At 30.8% G+C, this 21,277-nt stretch overlaps 2 protein-coding genes across 2 annotated transcripts; both read left to right on the top strand.

Moving 5' to 3' along the window:
* The first annotated feature begins 1,834 nt into the window (after nt 1-1,834).
* On the top strand, nt 1,835-10,130 carry LOC127239463 (ycf3-interacting protein 1, chloroplastic). The gene is made up of 6 exons (XM_051257629.1): nt 1,835-2,236; nt 2,318-2,362; nt 3,090-3,203; nt 6,759-6,839; nt 7,959-8,123; nt 9,855-10,130. The coding sequence occupies exons 1-6, from the start codon at nt 1,949-1,951 to the stop codon at nt 9,942-9,944; spliced, it is 783 nt and encodes a 260-aa protein (XP_051113586.1). The 5' UTR covers nt 1,835-1,948; the 3' UTR covers nt 9,945-10,130.
* Nucleotides 10,131-10,180: 50 nt separating this feature from the next.
* Nucleotides 10,181-16,075, top strand: LOC127239462 (transcription factor FER-LIKE IRON DEFICIENCY-INDUCED TRANSCRIPTION FACTOR-like). Its single transcript, XM_051257628.1, has 5 exons — nt 10,181-10,260; nt 10,333-13,076; nt 14,246-14,413; nt 15,442-15,615; nt 15,751-16,075. Exons 2-5 carry the CDS (start codon nt 12,624-12,626, stop codon nt 15,868-15,870), a joined length of 915 nt encoding a protein of 304 aa, XP_051113585.1. The 5' UTR covers nt 10,181-10,260; nt 10,333-12,623; the 3' UTR covers nt 15,871-16,075.
* Nucleotides 16,076-21,277: the final 5,202 nt, after the last annotated feature.

A 21,277-nucleotide genomic window follows, 5' to 3' on the forward strand; every position in this document is an offset into this window, starting at 1 on the left:
AGGTGTATCCTCGAGGAGGCCTTTTCATATATTTGATGTTATATTTTGTGAGAGAATAAATATTTATGTGATTTTTTTTTTTTAAAAAAAATTACTATCTATAAAATTTCATTTTAGGAGAAGTAATTATATAAATAATAAGGTAATATTGAACTAACAAATTTTATTTATGCAGTTTTAAGTCAATAAATACAATTGTTATAGTATTTTTATTTTAACCCACAATTTTATTTTTTACTTTAAAAAAAAATCTTCAAATATTTCATTTTATATATTATTTTAAACTGTTTTTTATATTTGCAATTAACATTACCTTTAAAAAATAAAAAATAAGTACTCCTAGAATTAATATGCAAAAATAAAAAACTTAAAAAAAAAAAAATTACAAACAACAAAGCAGGCTAATGTGCAATACTATTTTTGGTGTTGTATTGCAGCAATGTCATTTTATAGCGTCCTGTGTCCGGAAGCTGACAAGTCCGGCGCCTAGGTCACACCCACGCTGAGGCTCAGACCAGTCGTCTTATGTGCGCAATACGTTCGAGATATATAATATGGGAGAATTATGTGGAACACATACCTGCACAAAGATATATGCCATCAATAAGGTGTATAGGACAGAGACTCGCACACATGGGACAGAACATGGCCGAGAACTTGGGGCAGAAATGTCGACCTGTGACAATACTCCACCACTTCAAATCACAAACGCCCTCGTGCGATGCTATTTAAGTGCACTGACGTTGTTTCTTATGTCCTCGGTATGCCTCCGCGTCAGTTCCTCGACCCTTTTCTGCATACCATTCTCTTTGTGCTCACCAATAGCCAGCGATGTTGTGATCCACATTCCGCTGCACATCTCCACACACCATCCGGGAAATCCGTTGTTGCGGCTTGTGCGATATTCGCCCAAAGATCGCCCTTAATGTGATTTTGCCCTCACGAACAAAGCTCGGCCCGCTCGGCCCTTCAGCAACGTCGAGCATACTCCCCCTTATTGGGATGTCATGTTACCTTAGGACATGCTCTTCCTCGACGTGCTCGGCAATGTCGAGCGTACTCCCTCTTTGAAATGTTCAGTTACTTTAGGATATGCTCATCCTTGACGTGCCACCGGCATACTCCCGGAGCAATGCTCACTTTATCGCTTCGTTCGCCACCAGCGTTAAGGTCCGCTCTGATACCATATGTAACATGTTCGAAAGCTAAGATGCCCGGCGCCTAGGCCACACCCCGCGCAGAGGCCCAGACCAGCCGTACCCTGTGCGCAACATGTCCAAGATATACCATACACACGGGACTCGCACACATGGGACTGGCCGAAAATTTGGGGCAGAAATATCAACCAATGACAGTCCTTTAGGTTGAAGTATGTTGCTGCTTCAACCGCTTTTTTAAGTGGGTGCACAATTTAGTAAATTTTTATTACAATAAAAAAGAGATAAACTATAATTATTTTTTGTGCATTTTCATACGATTTAAAATATTTAATTATATTATTGTTTGGAATGCTTCTAATAAAATAAAATAAAGATAAAGAGGGATTAAAACTTGGGTAAAAAGAAAACTAATACTATATTATATAATTATTTAATTTTATTTATTTATTTATTTTTTCTTCTAAATGCTCAATATAGAACCATCCTCAAAATAATTACTAAAAAAAATTGTAAATATGATTTGCTATTTGAGTATTTGAATTACACGTTAAGGAATATGAAATAAAACAAACTCATATACGATTTATGAAATAAAACAATTATAATAATAAATCACGAAATATTTAAAAAATATACAAATAAAAATAAATTGTGAAAGTATATTGATGGTTAACCAAACAGTTTTCTCCCTCTCCCTCTCTTACTTTCTGAGTGGTTCATGATTAGTTATTTTTTCCTCTTCCTCCTTTATCTCAAGAACACTGCCACCCTAGTGTAGCTGCGACGCCATGGGAATCTACGGTGTACTACAGCCTCTCCCAGTGCTCCCCCGAGCACCCTCCCCCGCCCTATCATGGTTCCATCACCACCCTTTCTCCAACTGCCGATTCCGCAGAAACAGAGATGGCAGGAGGCAAGACAATTGCCGCATTTCGGGGCTGGTTGTGTTCGTCAATCAGGAAGATTCCCCTTCCTCCTCTTCTGGTTCAATTTCTACTTCCACTCAGGAACCAATTGAACAGGGCAATCAACACCCCGACCCACAGGACCTTGAATATGTCTCACAAATTAAGACAGTTACTTCTCCCTCCCCTCCCTGTTACTAATTTTACACGCGTCTTTGTGTTCTTCGCTTACTGCAAAACTTCTTCGTTTAGGTTTTGGAACTTCTGAGGAAAAACAGAGATATGCTGTTCGACGAGGTAGGTTTGTTATAATTGATTCCCTTTTCTCAGTTTCGCTTACTAATTTCTTTTATGCTGTGACACAATTGTGTGTGTTTTTGTTTGGGGCTTGGATTTTGAGTTGGATTTGAATATTACTCCCAGTCCCACCTATTTTGTCAAATTTAACTTAGGTAGAGAGGTTTAGGTATTGTGTCATTATAAATTATTATAATGATTTAATAAAAATAATTATAGAGTAAGAATAAAATGACTAAATAATTTAATTAAAATAAAAAAATTATAAATTATGAATTTTAAAATGTGATTAAATTGTATAATTATATTTTCAGAAAATCAAAGGATAAAATAAATTTTTGAATTGGAATAGTTGTATGATGCAATGTTTTATATATAAAATTGATTTTTAGTATAATATAAAAAATAGGTTGTTGATTTGATATTTTTGAGGGAAAAAAATTTAATTAATAGTAGATTTTTGGTAAAATTCCACAATTGAACACACTCTTAAGGGTGTGTTTGTTTTGGGGTTTAGATTTTGAGTTGAGATTTGAATAGTAAAATTTTTGAATTGAAATATTTGTATAATGTGATATAAATAGCTGTTGATATAATGTTTTGAATGTAAAATTGATTTTAAAATAGGTGTTTGATTTGATATTGTCGGAGGAAAATATTTGATGAATAGTAGACTTTTGAAAAATCCCATAAACGAACAAACTCTTAATGTATCTTGGGGTTGTAGGTGAAATTAACTATAATGATTGAAGACCCCAGAGATGTTGAGCGGAAACGTTTGCTAGGCATTGATGATGAAAATGCTCCTACACGGGAGGATCTGGCTGATGCTTTAGTGCAAGTATGTTCTTGATACTCCCTGCTTACACAAATTGCCTCTCTACATTAATGGAGATGTTTTATGTTCATTACATTACATGATGCCACTTTTCGTGCTTGTGTCTTTTCTCTTGAATGATAATTGAATGAAGCAATTCAAGTGAAACTCTTTTTATTAGGATCCGTAGCAAATCCTTAGTCTACTTTGAATAGGAGCAATTTGGATATGTATGAAGTTAAGTTCGATTCTTTTTTCGATGGAAGTAAAGAGTTAGTGTCAACACTAAGCTGTCTTACAATGTCCAGTGAGAGGGCATGTTTGTTTATGAGTTTGGATTTTTAGATTTAGATTTTTGAATAGTAAAAATTTGAAATTGAATAGTTGTTTGATGTGATATAAATAGATGTTGATTTGATGTTTTGAATGTAAAATAGATTTTTGTATAATATAAAAAAGGAAAAGTAATTGTTTGAATTGGTATTTTTGGAGGGAAAAAAGAATTTGAATGGTAAAAATTTTGTTAAAATCCACGAAAGAACACAACACAGAGATTTTATACAAAGTGTGTTATTCATTTATTTTTATTTTCATTTTTAATTCTCCACCCTTTTAAGTTAAGGGTAGTTCAACATGAGCAGGCATGCTATATCTTATAGTGGACAAGCTTTGGTATTTATTGGGCCATGGAAAATGAATATTTGTTCATCTATAGGGGAGAACACTATTCAATATTTTATAAAAAGATCATCGACGAGAAGAACTGAGAAGGGAGCCCTAGTCAGTGTTTCTGAAATCTCAAAGACTTTCCTGTTGTGCAGGGTAACTAAGTTATAAGAAGGCATATGCCAAGGCTGATCCTATGTATAAATTTCAAACTTGGGTAGGAAGGACTACTGCTTAGCTGTTTTAAGAAAATGATTTATTCTCATCCTTGTGACATTGATAAAACCTCTACATTGGTTTCTCTTTGTTGAATAATTTTGCTTGTGCGTAATTAGTTACATAGGAGTTATTGTCAAGTATTAGCTGTTTAGGGGTTTTAGTATACACATTTGACTTTCTAAGTTTTATGCCATGAGTTTTATCTTATTGGTATTGGCTTATACCTTTATTTCGTATATTACATCGTACTCTTATTTTGTCAAATGGGTGCTGCCTGAAAATAGAATTGTTGTAGAAAACTCTTATCATATTAGGTAAGTTGATGGTGGTGCTCTACCTTCTCTAATGCATTGTGTGTGTTTCTTTGGGTTTTTCTACATAGTAACTGATAAGTTGGAAGATTAGTTTTTATGATGAATTAAATGGACTTTGGATCTTGGCATATTGCTAATGGTTAGATGTTGAATCAATGACAAGGTGTTGCAGACCCTAAATCTTTCTATCACAATTACATTTATACTCTTTATTTTGGTGAGTTTTCGGGTCTAAGTTAGAGATTTTAAGTCATGAATTAAATTAAAGAAAATACTTATAATTGAGTCTGGGCAAACGGAAAAGCGGTAAAGGACTTGCTAGCAAGCAAGCAAGCAAAACAATAATATGTCTGAATTTAAAGAAAACAGTAAAGACGAGTTGGGCGGTGGAAACCAGCGGAGTAGTGTCTGGCGAGTGGTGAGTGCAGTGAGAATGGAGCCGAGCGGAGCAAGAAGGGTGTGTGTGAATGGTATACTTTGTATAACACCCAAATGTTAGAAGTAAAGTGTGTGATCATACTTGTTCATTTAGATCACATTCTTGAAACCATTGACACTTAATTTTAAGGAATTTACAATGAGACTTCAATGACATCCAGTTTAAGAACATTATCTAAAAGAAAAGCCATTGTTAATGGACATTTCTGAGACCCGATAAGCGAACGCCTATGTCTAATCAATTATTACTTAAACTGTTTTATTAGTGGCTTTACTTTGTGTTACTTCTTTTAATTAGGATTAAATTCACATAAAAAATTAAGCCGGTCGACAAGATTCCCACGTATTTAACTGCTACGAACTACCTACTTTCTGTTATTGTGATACAATCGTAGGCTTAGATGATTAATCCTTCCCTAGAACTTTCATAGTTTATTAAGAATCAAGACTTAAACAATAAGATACAAACATGGGTTTGTACATGAAGGTAGAAATGGAAATGTAAATGATATTTCATTACAAACTAGAAAAATAACAAATCTACATTATAAAAGCTAGAGAGAGAAGACTCACTACCACTAAACTAAAGAGAATTCCTTACAATTTGGAGCTCTCGAAAGCTTAGAAGAATAGATTAACAGTACTATACTAGTTAACACTCAAGAGTTAAGTGTTATTTTACAATAGGAATCTCACCCAATTTATAGAATATTGGAGACGGCAATTGAGCGGTTGAGAACAAGAGTAGAGAAACAACTGGGTGGTCAACGGTGGGCAAATCAATAAAGTATGTCATAAATCAGATATTGTAATGTTTTTGTACAAAAATTAAGTAAAACAAAGATTTATCAAATAAAAAATATGCTCAAATTTGGAGTTATGAATAACATACCTTGGAAAGCCTTGATAAGCAATCAATGATCACACAACTTTTTTTGAACATAAGTTTGAGGAAGGTTGTAGTTGTGGTTTCGGAATTAACTGGGCAAGCATAACAAGAGTAAATGTTTTTTATGTGTGCTAATATACAATTATTATACCTATGTGAGTAAAAAATACTTTTAAGATTGAGATTTATGTGACAGCCAAAAATAATGTGCCAAATATGATATTTAAAATGGAATATAGATGGTTTGCAAGAATGATTAACCCAAGGTGGAAAAACTAGGGACGAGGAAAGGGATTGGATTAAAAGGTGGAAAAAAAATAATAAAATAAAGAAAAAGGAAATGAAAGCTGTTTGTAAAGTAAATTGCACAGTTTGGTGTTAATTGAGAGGTAATATAATAGAACTTATGAATCTTCTAGTTCCACTTAATTCATGGAATGAAAGTGTATTGCAAACTTAAGGGATTAGCTTAACGAAAGAGTTCATTTTGTGGAAGGGTTGATCAAGATTTTTTATTTTTCTCTTTGCAATGCACGTACACAGTGATATAGAAACTCTTGGCTAGCTTCTATCAGATGAATTTGCATGCATCTTAGTTGTTAAATTTTGCTCATAAAATTGAAAAACTTGTAATCTGTATCTCACAGAAATTATCATGTCAAGCAGGGCATATTAAGCATGTCGATTTGATTATTTTTTTTGTGTGTATCTAACGACGTAAGCTTAGCCTAATCAACAAGCACACAATACAAATAGATTAAAACAGAACTTTGAGTTTGGGTAGTCTTATTCAATCAAAAGAGTATAAAAAACAGGTGTTGTTGGGTAGGTAAGTATGAAATATAACATCACATTATTGATGCGTCTTATCCCATGTTGCAGATTATATTTCCTTTACAAAAATTAATTAAAACATTGTGGCCTGTATCTACTTAGGGTATAGAACAAATGGAATTCCACCATTTGGAAGGAAAACCATACATTGAAGATACCACTTATATGACTTTATAACAGTTTAAATATACATTTCAACATGGTTAAATTTTATATCAGGTAAATGAAGGAAAAATACCTGAAGATCGTGAGGCTTTGCAAATGCTAGCTGAAGAAATGCTTGGGTGGCCTAATCTGGAGGTAACTTATCATTTAGCTTTGAACATCATTGGGCCACTGCTCATACATTATTTGAAGCATTTTTGAGTTTTTGGGCGAATGCTTTTTTTAAATTATTTGTTAGTTCTTTATTAATAATTGAGAAGTAGTATACTCAGCTGTGTGAGAAATGTTTGATGTGATGAGGTCGGTGGTGAAAGTTGCCCTATTGTGGGCATTTTTGTTTGTCCCTGGCATTGAATGTAAAAACAAAATTGTTGTCCTTCTCTAGCCTCTAGGGAATGCTCTCTCATTCAATGATAGATTTATATTCTATTTGTTTGAAGTTTGGTTTCAGCTTTCTTTACTACGAAATCATCACGATTTACTATAAAAATGCATTATTTTCTACCAGCAAGTATTACATCTAAACTACTATTTAAGCAAAAAAAATAAAAAACCTAACACCAAAAAAGCACACCCTTAGAGTTTGAATTCTGTTCAAGATTGTTGTCACTGTCATTTTGTGCTGTTAGAGCTGATTACCTTAGGAATTTAGCACACATCTGAGAATCTCATTTTAGTTTTTCACAGTTGTTTAGAGTAAGAACACTATTCAGTTTTTTATTCTCTAGATTTCCCTGCACAAATTGGTGTGCCAACAGAAGAATACCATCCAAGTAATATAACTATTTCAGACAACTGTACAAGTACAATAATTTCAGAACAATACCATCTAAGTAATATAACTATTTCATACAACTGTATGAGTGCAATTATTTCAGAACAAATAAGAACCCATGCCTCTCATTAGGAGAAGTTAGAAAAGTGAATCAATTTAGATTGGAATTGCAATTTAAATATAGTGGTACTGAAATAAGTATATATTTGAATTAAATACTTCATTAAAGTTTTCAGTTAATATTGGTATTGTGGTAATTAGAACTATTTTTAATACCACTGTCGATGTGTTACAAAAGTAGTATTGATTTTTTTTACTCATATATATATATATATATATACACTACACTCACATAGCATGCAAGCATCGGGATGAGTTGATAGCTACTTACACACGGTGGACTATTATTAAGGGTACATAAAAGAAGTAAGATACATAGCATTACTAAAAAGTGCATTTTCTGCCAAACTCCTTGGTAGGTTGAAGCTCCAAAGAAGACACAACCAGGAAAATCTTTGTATGAAAAAGTTACAGACACAGGTGTTAATCCACAAGAAGCTGCCAAGAGGCTAAATATTGACTGGGATTCAGCTGCTGATATAAAAGATGTGGATACTGATGACGTGGAAGTGCCACCTGCTGTGGTTTGTTTTCCCTCTCTAGATACTAAATTTCAATTTATTTTTCTTACTTTTTCAGGCCAGTGTGTGTTTGTTATCTTTACAATTCTTTTACCATTCAATCTCTCAATTTTCCTCCAAAAACATCACCATCAATACATATTTTCCATACAAAATATCATATGTAACAATTGCTTCACTTTGAGAATATCAAAACCCAAACCACGTGTACCCAAAAAATAGCGTTTGGATTATGCTTGTGTTTGTGTGTAAATAGTAATAAGATATGATATTTTGTGAAAGAAGGTAATATATTTTAGAAAAAATCGTGAAGGTTGAATTATTTATAAAACATATTATTGTATTAACTGATTTTATATATGAGATTATTTTATTTGAATCAATAATTTTAATGAAAAAAAAATTAATCAAACTAAAAATATATTTCTTTTTAATGTGAAAAATCTCTACTTCTTCCCAAAAAATTATTATAGTTAATATTAAAAAAGCATTGAAGTTAATTTTTGAAAAATTGAACAATATACTATTCTTTATTTAGCCATTCTATCGTTTGAAAATCACTCAATGGTAGGCTTGATCTAAGTCAGTCGTTTCAGTCTTAACGAATACATTTAACTATTTATTCGTTACAAGACAAACTTAATGGAATTAGGAACTTAATCATTAAGTCAAAGTGATAGGCTTACTTTTAGCTGTATACACTTGCTATCATACTTCTAAATTTGGATTTTTTGGTTTTATACTATTTGATTATCATGAAAATTAAATTGAGTGTCCTTAAAAGTTGTAGAATTTAATATGTTCTCAACCATTGGTGTTATGAGGTTTCATGAGAAAATTCTATTAACTTGATCAGACTACGAATTTTTGTTCAATTCTATATATATCTTAGTACTAATCGTTCTTATGGAACTAATACATATTCATCTTCTTTATTATTTTTTTTTTCTTGCCTTCTTGAACATCCCTGGCATATTAACGTTTTGATGCATCAGTTATTATGCTTTAGTAATGATTAAAGTTTCTTAAGCATGGGAATATTGATGGATAAAATGCAACATGAGCATATTTGACAGGAGTTTGGAGAGGTAAATTGGTATAGCAGACTAACTAAAACCTACTCAGTGGAGTGCTTAAAGTTAAAGCTAAAGTAATTTGAGGGTCGAAGTTAAATCCCCTGACTTATATTCATTAAAAAAACATGAACAATTCCAATAAATTATATTTTCACGAGTATTTACTTTGGAGTTCATCTAAATTATATTTTTAAAAAGTCTTTAGGTATTCACTCTCTTTTTTCGTAATTTCAATTTATCTTAGATCTTTAAATTATTAACAGAGGCAGAAAGAACAAAAACCAAAAAAAAAGAGAGGCAAAAATAGGATGGGAGAAAGTCATAAGCTAACATTTGAGCAAAAAGCCAAATAGTTTAATGAAATCAAACTAAGCATATGATTGAAACTGACAGCTTTAATGATGAAGTATATATATTGTGTTTATTTTACCAAATTTATGCAACAATATGGATAGTGAATCATTTTGCACATGTTGTGTTATATACATCTTTTAAACCTAATGCATGATTGCATTGAATATGAATCATTATATTTAATTTATGGTATCTATTAAAAGTTTAGTCTTCCTAGTAGGAGATGCACACGAAATGTGATGTAATTGTGGTGTTGGTGAAATTTGATTTATATTGAAATGCAATCGCAATTACACATGTGCAGGGATATGGAGCTCTATACCTGGTAACAGCATTTCCAGTGGTCATCGGAATTTCTGTAGTGCTTATTTTGTTTTACAATTCTCTCCAATAAATAGTTAGTTCCACAACCACGCCAGGTCAAGGTAATCAAAGGTTATTTTCTTTTCCTTGGCCAGCATATATTATTATTATTATTATTATAGTATGTTAATAATAAGTTTACCCAATCAACATGGCCTATTATTATAGTATGTTCATAATAAGTTTACCCAATAAGTTTTCCAAAGTATGTTTATTATTGAAAATTGCCTTCTTTTTTTATTTTTTTATTTTTTTTTTGTTCGTTTTGTAAAGATGAAAGATTAGGATTTCAATAGACACAATCCCACTTGTGGTCTTAGCTCCTCAAATCGATTGACATCTAGATGGTTAGTAAATATTTGTGCCAATTGATTCTCTATTCGAACAAACTTGATAACAAGCGTTCCTTTCTTAACTAGTTTTCCAATGAAGTGGAAGCGAAGATCAATATGATTCATTTTGCTTTGATGAATTGAATTCTTGGAGATAGTTATAACACTTTGATGATAAGGATGTCTTGTTTGATTTTGTAATCCTTCAACATGTATTGTGTCTACAAGAATTGAAAGCAACACTATAATCCAACAATAATGTGCTCTGTTTGTGCGCGGAACTTAGAGATTTGAACTCTGTTTATTGTTGTATCAAGACATCGAATTCCTTCTAGCAAAGTCCATATTAAAACGACCAAGTTGTTCAAGATTACTTATTATGCAATATAGTAGTCTTTAATTTTCCATAATTCAAGGTACCAAAGAATTCACTTGAAAACTTTCAAATGATTTACTTAGGTAAATATTTTGACGAGTAGCACTTGACATATATGGGCTTTCAATTATGCATAGGATTTCGAATAGCCTTCGAATTTTTCATTCCAAACTTCTTCGTCATGTTGAAAACATAGAGGCTCTAGTTAATGAAAAATCTTTTATTACATTGGTACACTTGTAATTCCAAGAAGGATTTTAGTTCTCCAACCATACCATCGCAAACTCAGTCCTCTGTGTCCTCGATGATTATTGTTATTATTATATATATTTTGTTTCAACACATTTGAAGTTGATCGACCTACGTAAATTGAGCAATCATAACATCTTTATGATCTCTTTTGATGAATAGGGTCTTGTCACTAGTGCCACTTTTATATCATTGTTCGAACATATATTGTGACATGTGATAGTTTTTCTTGCCATATGCCTTTTGTTTTCTCATTTTTACAGCTTCCAGATTATTACCAAGGTGCATTCATTTTTGCATTTTCGTTTCTTGGTTAGAAAATTCTCGATGCTCGTTGGAGTTAGCATCTTGAGTTTGCAAGTAATTTATTCTACTAACTCCGTGCCATAAGAAAGATTTTATTGTCATTTTCGTCCGTTCCAACACAAGCTATCATTTTCTAATTTAGTAATTGTACTACTTACCTAACATAATAAATACTCTTTCAAATTTTAATTTACAATATATTACACAAATGTCACAATCTTTAGATTACACAATATTAATATTCAAAATTTATGTGCAAAAAGTAAACGTTACTATTTATACGGGACGGAGGGAGTAATTAGTTTATTTGTTTTATTTATCTTTTACTAAGGGCAATTTTGTCTTTTTCTTGTCTTATTCATATTTTTTCATTGTAGGAAGTTAGTTAATCTTTCATTCATAACTATGATTATGAAACCGGCTGCGAATTTTAATTCAGCACTGTGCTGAAAAACACCCAATATACTAACAAACAACATACAATATTACTATTGACAATATATTATTTATATTAATATATATCTTACAAATACCGCATATAGACTAACAAATGATATAGTCTAACATATCATATACAACAATTGATTTTAATACATTATATATTTTTCTACGTCACATGCTGTAATATTATGAACATGCATCATATGTCTTTATTACAAACAATATACGTTATATGTAACAAAGACATGTGTTACTTTTATTTTTTACGTGTGCTATTTTGAAAAATCAGTCTAAATCGGCACCGTAACCCTTCTCCTAAAACCATTACAAAATATTCGAATTTGTCATGAAGCATATTAAAATTTCCAATTGGGCCCTGTTCTTATTTTGCTTTCCGAATGAATTTTGAAGATTTTTGTCATAGTGTTGGTGGAAATACCAATGAATTATATGATTAATTTAAACAATCTCTCACTGATCATCATCATCACCATCTTCACAGCTAAGGCATTGCATTAAGTGAGGAAAACCTGTGTCAAGAGTGTGTCCACAATTTTATAAATTTGTACTTATGCATTTAGGCACGTAGTGCCCTTTGCCTGCTCGACGTTTCGCACACCCTCACCACAAATTTCAAATTAATTAATTTTACAAACAATTAATAATATATATATATAGTATCTTAATTAGTTGTTTCAGAGCTGAGACATGGTCAAATGTTGTCACTAATCCATATTTTAGTCTCAGATGATTAAGACTGTCCTCAACAATTGATTATCAAAGTTTAATTTGTTTGCTTGATAGATCAATATGATGTCTAGATCAATATGATGTCACACAGGCATTTATTCGATTAAAAAAATGCAAACCTTCTTTGTCAACTTCTTGGGGATTAAACAAATATTCATCCCTAAGTAAATTAGGTTCGATTCTTTTCACATTGTCCAATATATAAATACCCAATGCTTGATGTTCATCATTTATTAATTTTTTTTTTTTAAAAAAAATGGAGAGTGGGTATCAAGAGGGAGTTGGATTAGTAATCCCCTTTCAAGATGAGTTCCCATATGCATATTCAAATGCAAATGATGATTTAGGGTTTATAGATTTCATGGATGAAGCTAATTTTGATCAATTTATCGACCTAATCCGAGGAGATGATGAAGAAGAAAATCCTATTCAACAACAACCTATTCTTCGCGAACATAGTAATATGAGTGGTTTGATTGATGATGTTATAAATCTTGTCCCTCCTCCGGTGGATGAATTGTTCGATTTTAGCGTTGTAACGGAGGTTGAGTTATCGCAGAATGAGGATGCGACGACAAAGAAGAAGAGCTGTAATAATAATAATATTAAGGTTGATAGATCAAAGACATTAATTTCGGAGAGGAAGAGGAGAGGTAGAATGAAGGAAAAGCTCTATGCTTTGCGCTCACTCGTTCCTAATATCACTAAGGTTTGTTTTCTTTACGTATTTATTTATTTTTATTATTTTTATTATTATTATTTTAAGATATATGACCAAAATAGAGTTGAATAAATATAGGAGATAGATTGATAATTTACTATTTATACAGATTAAATTGACAACATTAGCTCCAAACTATTACATTCGTTACAATTTAATCATAGAAATCCTTTGCCTTAGCCGACTTTCATTGGAATGTCCTTTGAAAGATTCAATTCAGTCAGCAGTTCGACTCAACTATGAATCCCTTTTTATTCGCTGACCTATCGCGCGGCACAAAGAAGAAAGTTTTAAAACAAAATAATTTAATTTCTAATTTTCTACTATATAATTATGGTGACTTTGTAAAAATCACTACCAACTAAATATAAAATTGTTTTGGAATCTTTATAGATGCGAGATAATTGATTGAAAAATTTTGGTAGTTGTCTCAAAATTTTGTCATGGTCGTTTGGTCGTGACAATTTCGAAAGTCACATAATGATATTGTCTTGAACCGTCGTGACAATTTTCGAGACTATATTTTGTATCTAACGGCTGTGACAATTTTAGACAAATATGCAAACGGTCAAGATAATTAGTGATATCGCAAACTATGGTTGAGACACTAATTTGTCTCGAAAAAATATGTGTGACACAAGATTGTCTCGGAATTCTTTTTCCAAGACAAATTAGCATTTTTGTAGTAGTGAATACATTATTATTATTATTATTATTATTATTATTATTATTATTATTATTATTATAAAAGGTAAACTGTTTTTTAGTTCAATAACGGGCTTCTCTTGTCATTTTAGTCCCATAATTGGAGCCTGTATTGAAAAAGTCCTGTAAATGAATTTTTTTTGGCATGTTTGGTCCTCCACACGTTTATCACTTAAAATAAAATGCAATTATGATATTCCTCAAAATTTGTAAATAGGTTACAATAATTTGACATGACACAAAATATCTTACTTTATATCACAGTCAACCAATATAATATTATATTCATTAGAACGTATATCCAACGCTTGCTCAAATGAACATAGATTTCGTAGACAGAGCCAGAGAATATAAGCAAATACAAGTTTGTATATATATATATATATATATTTGAACTTACAATGGCAAAGTGAACTGATCATTTTAATATGAATCCATGCCCATAAATGCAGATGGATAAAGCTTCCATTGTCGGCGACGCCGTGTCTTATGTCCGAGATTTGCAAATGCAGGCGAAGAATCTCACTGCTGAGATTGCCGGTCTCAAGACATCGCTGTCTCAATCTTCCAGCAAAAACAATGTTACAAGATTCTATTCTACTACAAGAAAGATATTTAAGGTACTAAACAAAGTCTTGTGTATGGTCTTCATCCAAGAAAAAAAAAAAACTCGATATTTGGTCTTATAACTCGATATTTTTGTGTTATTTTTGTGTTAGAGTAAAGTCGGTATAGAATATCATTTTTATCAAAAACTAATGATCATGCATTTATAATGCGGATGATCTTGTATTTAATAGAATAAATATTATATAATTTATTATTAATAGAAAAAATAAAATAGTTAATATTTACAGCTCCTTTCTCCGATTTTACCATAGAAATTAGGTAAAATTTCTAATATTTTTTTAGGAACCGCATGTTTATCAAAGGGACGATGTTATATTATATAGAAATATATATAAATTATAAAGTTTTTAATATAGTTGTCTATTAATGGAAAAAAATATATGATATTGACAATTTATTTTTTCAATCTTGTCTAAAAAATTATTAAAATATGTTATTTTTTAAAGTAATTTTCATAATAGATGTAGTTTACCTTTTACTCCCTCCTTTCCACTTATTTTCTCCTTTTTTTTTTCTCTGTCAGTCCACATTATTTGTTTTTTTTTTTTAAAAAAATATAATTATATACTTTAATTATATTTTAAAATTTATAATTTTTTTTAAAGTAAACTATTAGTCATCTTAATCTTAATTTATAATTTTTCTTATTAAATCATAATTATTTTTATTAATACACTCTCTAATTACTAGCTAAAATAGACAAGTGGGATGAAGGGAGTATTTATTTATAAATTTCTGTTCTCCTAGAGGCCAAATGTGTGATATTTTTCTATATGAACTCAGAGAGATAACGAGGACACCAAAAATAATTTATTTATAAAGTAGATAACTAAAATACAGTTAATATGGAAGCATCGAACAAGAGTGATTATTGATCATAAGTACAAAACTTAAAATTTGCAATTTTTCCGGGGAGTCTATCATCTCATGCTATTGCATATGCACGAATGCACGCCGTGCACATGGTCGCGTCGCGTGAAGCTAAACAAATTTGCGTATCTAATTACATTTTCGACAGATGGATGTGTTTCAAGTAGATAAAAAAGGGTTTTATGTTAGAGTTGTCGGTAACAAAGGGAATGGTGTTGCGGCATCGATTTATAAAGCCATCGAATCCGTCCCATGGATCATCGTCGAGAGCTCTAACTTGACTGTTTCTGCTGAAAACTATGTGGTGGCATTTACTTTGCAAGTAAGTTGGCTATCCTTTTTTACAAGATCTTATAACTTATGTCAATCTTAATTATAAGTTTCCCTAATAATGTTAATGAATTAATTATTGTTAATGAAGCAATTGAAATATTTTTTTTCACTGAAATAATAACAGATTGTGGAGAAGAAGATGGAGGCTGCAAGTTTGGAAAATTTGAAGGTGTGGATTTCTAGGGCTTTTATCAATTTAGGGTTTCAATTTGAAGTCTTGATTCCAAACACACATGCCTCTTAATTGGGATTCTACCTTTGTATTGTGTTAATTAAACCACACAAACACATATGCATACTTGATATATCATATATATATATATATATATGTATGTATGTCCACTCGATTGGGGTACTGATTTAAATAAATTAACATTGTACCGACAACACATAAAATATAGACTGTCAGTACATAATTTGAATAAATATAACACGTGCTCTATTTGATTCTTATAATGTACTGTCGGTTTATATTTTAATGTGTGTTGTTTTTATATATCTATGTGTTGAGTTCAATTATAGTATGTATGGAAGGGGCTATTGTTATATGCTGTGAATTTATATTTATATTATATTAATATATACTATGTGTTGTCTATTTATATTTTATATGTGCTTTATAATACTTCCTCGGTCTTATTTAATTTGTCAACTCTTTCTATTTTCGTCCGTCTCAAATAATTTGTTATTTTCTTTTTCTAAAATATAATTATACACTTTATCACATTTTAAAATTCTTAATTTATAATTTTTTTTATTTTAATTAAACTATTTAGTCATTTTAATATTAATCTATAATTATTTTTATTAAATCATAATTATTTTTACTAATATATTTCTTAATTATTTACTAATAACACAATATCTAAAACTCTGTACATAAGCTAAAACAACTGCCTATATCTTCGTACTCATATTGGCATGAAAATTTCAAACAACAATCTAAGTACTCATAATTGTAATGAACAAAAAATATGTAGAATTTGGTAATAGCAATTCATAAAATATTTGATAAAATTATTAGCATTCTGTAATTAAATTGATCACCCTCCTATTGTTGTTCGTATAATGTGGACCCAAATTTTATATAAGTTGGAGTTCCCTTAAATGGAGCTAAGGATTCTGCCATATCGAACAACGTCATCTAAATTGATAGTAAACCTAAACAATTGTTAGGGTAATTTTTTTTTTTTAACACAGTTAAAGATACTCAAATACATTCGATATTTAAAAGGATCGATAAGATTTTCCTAAGATAGTAAACTAAAATAACCTCACTATAATCCAATGTTGGGTTGGACTTTCTTCCTACATAGAGAATAAACGCGAAATTTATATAAATTCCACTTGAATTAATATTAGGTTAGATTTATGATTCATTCAAAAAACCAAAACACATCCACAAGAAGAGAGATAGAGAGAAGAGAAAGATTGCTCACTCAAGTCTATGCAATTTAAAAAATTGCAATTCCAATTTTAAAATATATCTTGACTTATTTTTCTCTTTTCCAATTATGAGATTTTCGATCTAATTTCTATAACTTGATCAGAATATTGTAGACTGTTGTGAAAATATATACGAATCGAACACTTATAATTCACTCACAGACATTCAGCAATTAAACGAACCTAAAGAATCTTTTATTATATCGAAATCAAAGAAGCTCGGACTCAATTTTACCCAAATATATCAACCGAACCAACACACACACTCAACCTCGACCCAAACCATAAACAACATCCACAGAAACGCACAATCACGCTAACCAAACCACAATCTATGGAAACGCTAACATTCTAGGTCTAATTTCATCACGGACAATCAACATACACCGCGAACAAGAAAGCAAACCCATGGAAAGCCTTAGAACATGTCGAACGTCAAAGCGCACCGTCGAAGCTCAAGATTCGTTGGTCAGATCACCGAAAGCAAGCCAGGAAGATCGATCGAAGAGCTCCGTCGTGAGGTTAGAGTTTCTAGAGAGAGACATATCACGATGAGAGGAATTAGATTGAACCCGGTTCATGAGAAGAGCCAATATATATATAAGGCTGAAGATCAGATCCAACGGTCCAAATCAACTCCCTCAATCCAACGGCTACCTTCACATCTCAACATAAACGGGTCGGATCGCGGGTACTGAATCCGGGTTTCGGATGGGCAGGTCGGGTTGGGGTGTTCCGGGCCTCCAATCATCACAGGCCCAAAATCATCACATAGACCATAGCATAATTTTTAAAGGGTTGAGTTCTTTGTTTTTTACTAAAGTTAGTTGTTTTTGTTAATTGACTGATTGTTGATTGAAGCATATTTATACACATTGTTGGAGGATTCTTGTATCCAATTTTATTATATTGGATTTTCTTCTTTTGTATAGATGATCTGTGTCTTTTTGTTTTTATTTATCTCGAAAGAATTTTCACATTATAATTGACTTCCCTCCTTCCGCATTTCATTTTTATACATTATTCGTTATTATTCCTCATAGATGAAGCCTTGAGTAACTTTTGAAATCATATGCATTTATATATAATGTATCTTTGCATTTTACATTTAGGGTTAACTAAGAATCCAAGATATCTGTGAATACAAGGGACCGAAAGCATGCCCGATCAAAATCACACTCAAGAAAAAAGATGAACATGGAGTGTAGGTTTTGCAAGAAGTCGAGACATATAGTAGCATATTGCTACATAATTTAAAACAAGCAAGAGGCAAGAAAGAAAAAAATAGGTAAGAACCTTTTACATTACATACTAAAGTAGTAACATTGAACCTTCCTTTGTCTTTGTTATTCATGGTAAGTAACCTCATAGCAAGTGGATTATGAATCTTGGCTGCTTGTTTTGCACATGTACTCACAAGTATTGGCTCGAGACAATTCATTTATATATCCTATAAAAGAATAATATTCGTAAGGAATGAGTCGAAGAAAAGGATGTTGGATTTGTCAAGATCAAGATGCATGATAGAACCATCCATAACTTGACGACACCCGTTGTGCTCTGAAAGATCGGATAGAATTTCATCTCTCTTGAAACCCTTGGAGATCTTTGTTAACGTATGTTGCGATGGATTAGAATTAAATAATCGAATAACAAATAGAAAAGTAAAGAAGACACAAATTTACGTAGTTCACTAACAACATGTTGGTTACATCTACCGGCAGAAAATGAAGAACAAATTTACTGAGGACGATTGCGTTACAAATTACAGATTTTGTATCTCTAAGTTTATTCAAATAAACTAAGAGAATAATCAGACGAGCTCAATCTAATACAAACTCAAAGCCCCAACACTGCATACCGTCGGGCCAGGAGCCACTTCGCGCCCCCGGACGCAAGGGGGACTTCGCCCCCCTTGACCCCCCAACTCGTGACTAGGCAGTGAGACCTTTGTAAAACTTCAGCGAAGTCACAAACTAGATTCAAGGCATATCAACAACCTAATTCAGATTTTTCTAAATGTGGTCAAAAGAGAAATAATTTAGTGATTGATGGTAGGATTAATTAAGAAATCATTAGCATATTTGAAGCTATGAATGTAGGAGTACTTAACTTTCCTTGCATTAAGTTTTTCAATTTCTATATGTGTTAAGTGTGATGTCCAATGTTTGATGTATTTATTTATCGATCAATACGATAGTTTAGCAGTTGATATAATGTTTTATGGTGGAGCAAATGGTAGTAATTGTAGTGAAGACCGATGTGGATGGGAGACAGAAAAATGCGATAGAAACAAAATATATCTTAAATCTTTACTTAAAAAAATTAAAATTTTAGTACTATATTAAATTAATTATAAAAAATAAGATATTTTCTCTACTAAAAAATTAGGGTTACATTGAACATATATATATATATATATAGATGACCTTGAACTAGATTAAGATTTCATTATAAACATACAAATATAATGTAGAGTAAAAAATGGTGTGTTTGTTTTGTGTTTTAATATTTTTTTATATAAGGTATGGAGAATTGTGAATATAATATAAAAATAAAAATTATATGTAATATATTAAATTTTTTTTGAGAAAATATGTTGAGAATTTTTGTTAGCCATACAAAATAATTATTAAATAATTATAACTATATGTAACGTTGCTCTAATCACTTAGATTTTTGTTTTTTTAGGATTTATTTTCAAAATTTATTATTTGAAATATGCATTCTCTGAAAAATAAAAAGTGTATAATATCAAATTAAATATAATTTAAATACAAAATATAAACCAAATCTTTAAATTCCAAACGCAGAAAAAACACACCCTAATATCTCGATTATATATATATATATATATATTTTGGTGGCTATTATCACTATTGGAATCCAAATTAAGTTTTATATTGAAAAATGAAAAGAAATACCCATATTTTATAAGTCTATATATATAACTCCACTAGTACGAAATATTTTGGTAATTAAAAACAAAAAGAGAAAAAACAAAATTGTATAAACTCAGTTCAAAATAAACAATATCATATTAATATTAAATTGGTCACGTCCTAACAATCAATAGCACCGGCCTTAGTATGGTAGCGCGCATTTATATGATCTGCCATTTTGAATGTTCGTCGTATGCACATCATATCTAATATAATATAAAAATAAAAAATATTTCATCTGTCATTCAAATTTATACTTTTTTTTTTTTTGAATTGTCATTGAAAAATATTTTCGTTTCATTTTTAAGTAAAAATTTATTATATTTTTATACTTTTTTCTTACTATAAAAGAAAAAAATAATCATTATTACTCATTTTTATTAAAATTCATATCCGATTAAATGAACACATATTTGAATGACCGAGGAAGTAATATATATATATATATATAATATGTGTATACAAGGGCTACAAATGTCCCACCATGTGCAACACAAACCCACCCATGTCTCTGTTGCCAATGCACATCCATGCAATTAATTCAATACATATATTAATTGTATATATATTTCTCGTCTCTCTCTCTCTCTACATGTATATATATAGAGGATTGTTTCGGATTTTTCTTATGCCCGGAGTAAAAATAAATTATGGGCTCTATAAATATATGATTAAAATACATTTTCAAAATAACCGATTGTCGTAGATTGAACAAGAGATTGAATGTGATAATCTGGACAGTGTCGATTTGAGAAAAAAGATGAAAAACAGACTGTCTGAAGGTTCGAAAAACAAAAAAGACTGAGAGAGGATGAAAAGAAGATAAGAGAGAAGGTTGTGCGGATTTGGTCTGAATGGATATAGAGAAATATAGACTACTATTGAATTTGAAAAGATGGCGGAAGTATTGTTAATAAGAAAAAATAATAATTATAATTTAAAATTAAATTAAATAATTATAAAGAAAAAAATATATATAAACTAAAAATTAAAATGTAATTTGAAAGTTTAAAATTTAATAATAATAATGAGTAATATTTTAAAATATAAACTCTTTATAAATTAGGAATATTGCAGTTGCTCACCCTATATATATATATATATATATATATATATATATTTGAGGCATGGACAGCCACTACAGCATTACCACTTAGAGCACATTTCCGCTACGCTACGAACACTCCTTGTGAGATATATTACTGGTCCGGTCCCCACACCTTTTTATTTTTATTTTTTTGGTTTTATTTATTTTTATAGAAC

Source organism: Andrographis paniculata, unplaced genomic scaffold (genome assembly GCF_009805555.1).
Source record: "Andrographis paniculata isolate CXL003 unplaced genomic scaffold, ASM980555v1 Contig77END, whole genome shotgun sequence".
NCBI classification, from domain to species: domain Eukaryota; kingdom Viridiplantae; phylum Streptophyta; class Magnoliopsida; order Lamiales; family Acanthaceae; genus Andrographis; species Andrographis paniculata.

What these genes read in the sequence shown, in the direction of transcription:
- LOC127239463 (XM_051257629.1), top strand. Translation starts at nt 1,949, where the DNA reads ATGGGAATCTACGGTGTACTACAGCCTCTCCCAGTGCTCCCCCGAGCA. An exon ending in ATGTCTCACAAATTAAGACA is followed by an intron (nt 2,237 to 2,317) that starts GTTACTTCTCCC and finishes TTCTTCGTTTAG; the next exon opens with GTTTTGGAACTTCTGAGGAA. An exon ending in TGGCTGATGCTTTAGTGCAA is followed by an intron (nt 3,204 to 6,758) that starts GTATGTTCTTGA and finishes ATTTTATATCAG; the next exon opens with GTAAATGAAGGAAAAATACC.
- LOC127239462 (XM_051257628.1), top strand. Translation starts at nt 12,624, where the DNA reads ATGGAGAGTGGGTATCAAGAGGGAGTTGGATTAGTAATCCCCTTTCAA. An exon ending in CTACAAGAAAGATATTTAAG is followed by an intron (nt 14,414 to 15,441) that starts GTACTAAACAAA and finishes CATTTTCGACAG; the next exon opens with ATGGATGTGTTTCAAGTAGA. An exon ending in TGGTGGCATTTACTTTGCAA is followed by an intron (nt 15,616 to 15,750) that starts GTAAGTTGGCTA and finishes AAATAATAACAG; the next exon opens with ATTGTGGAGAAGAAGATGGA.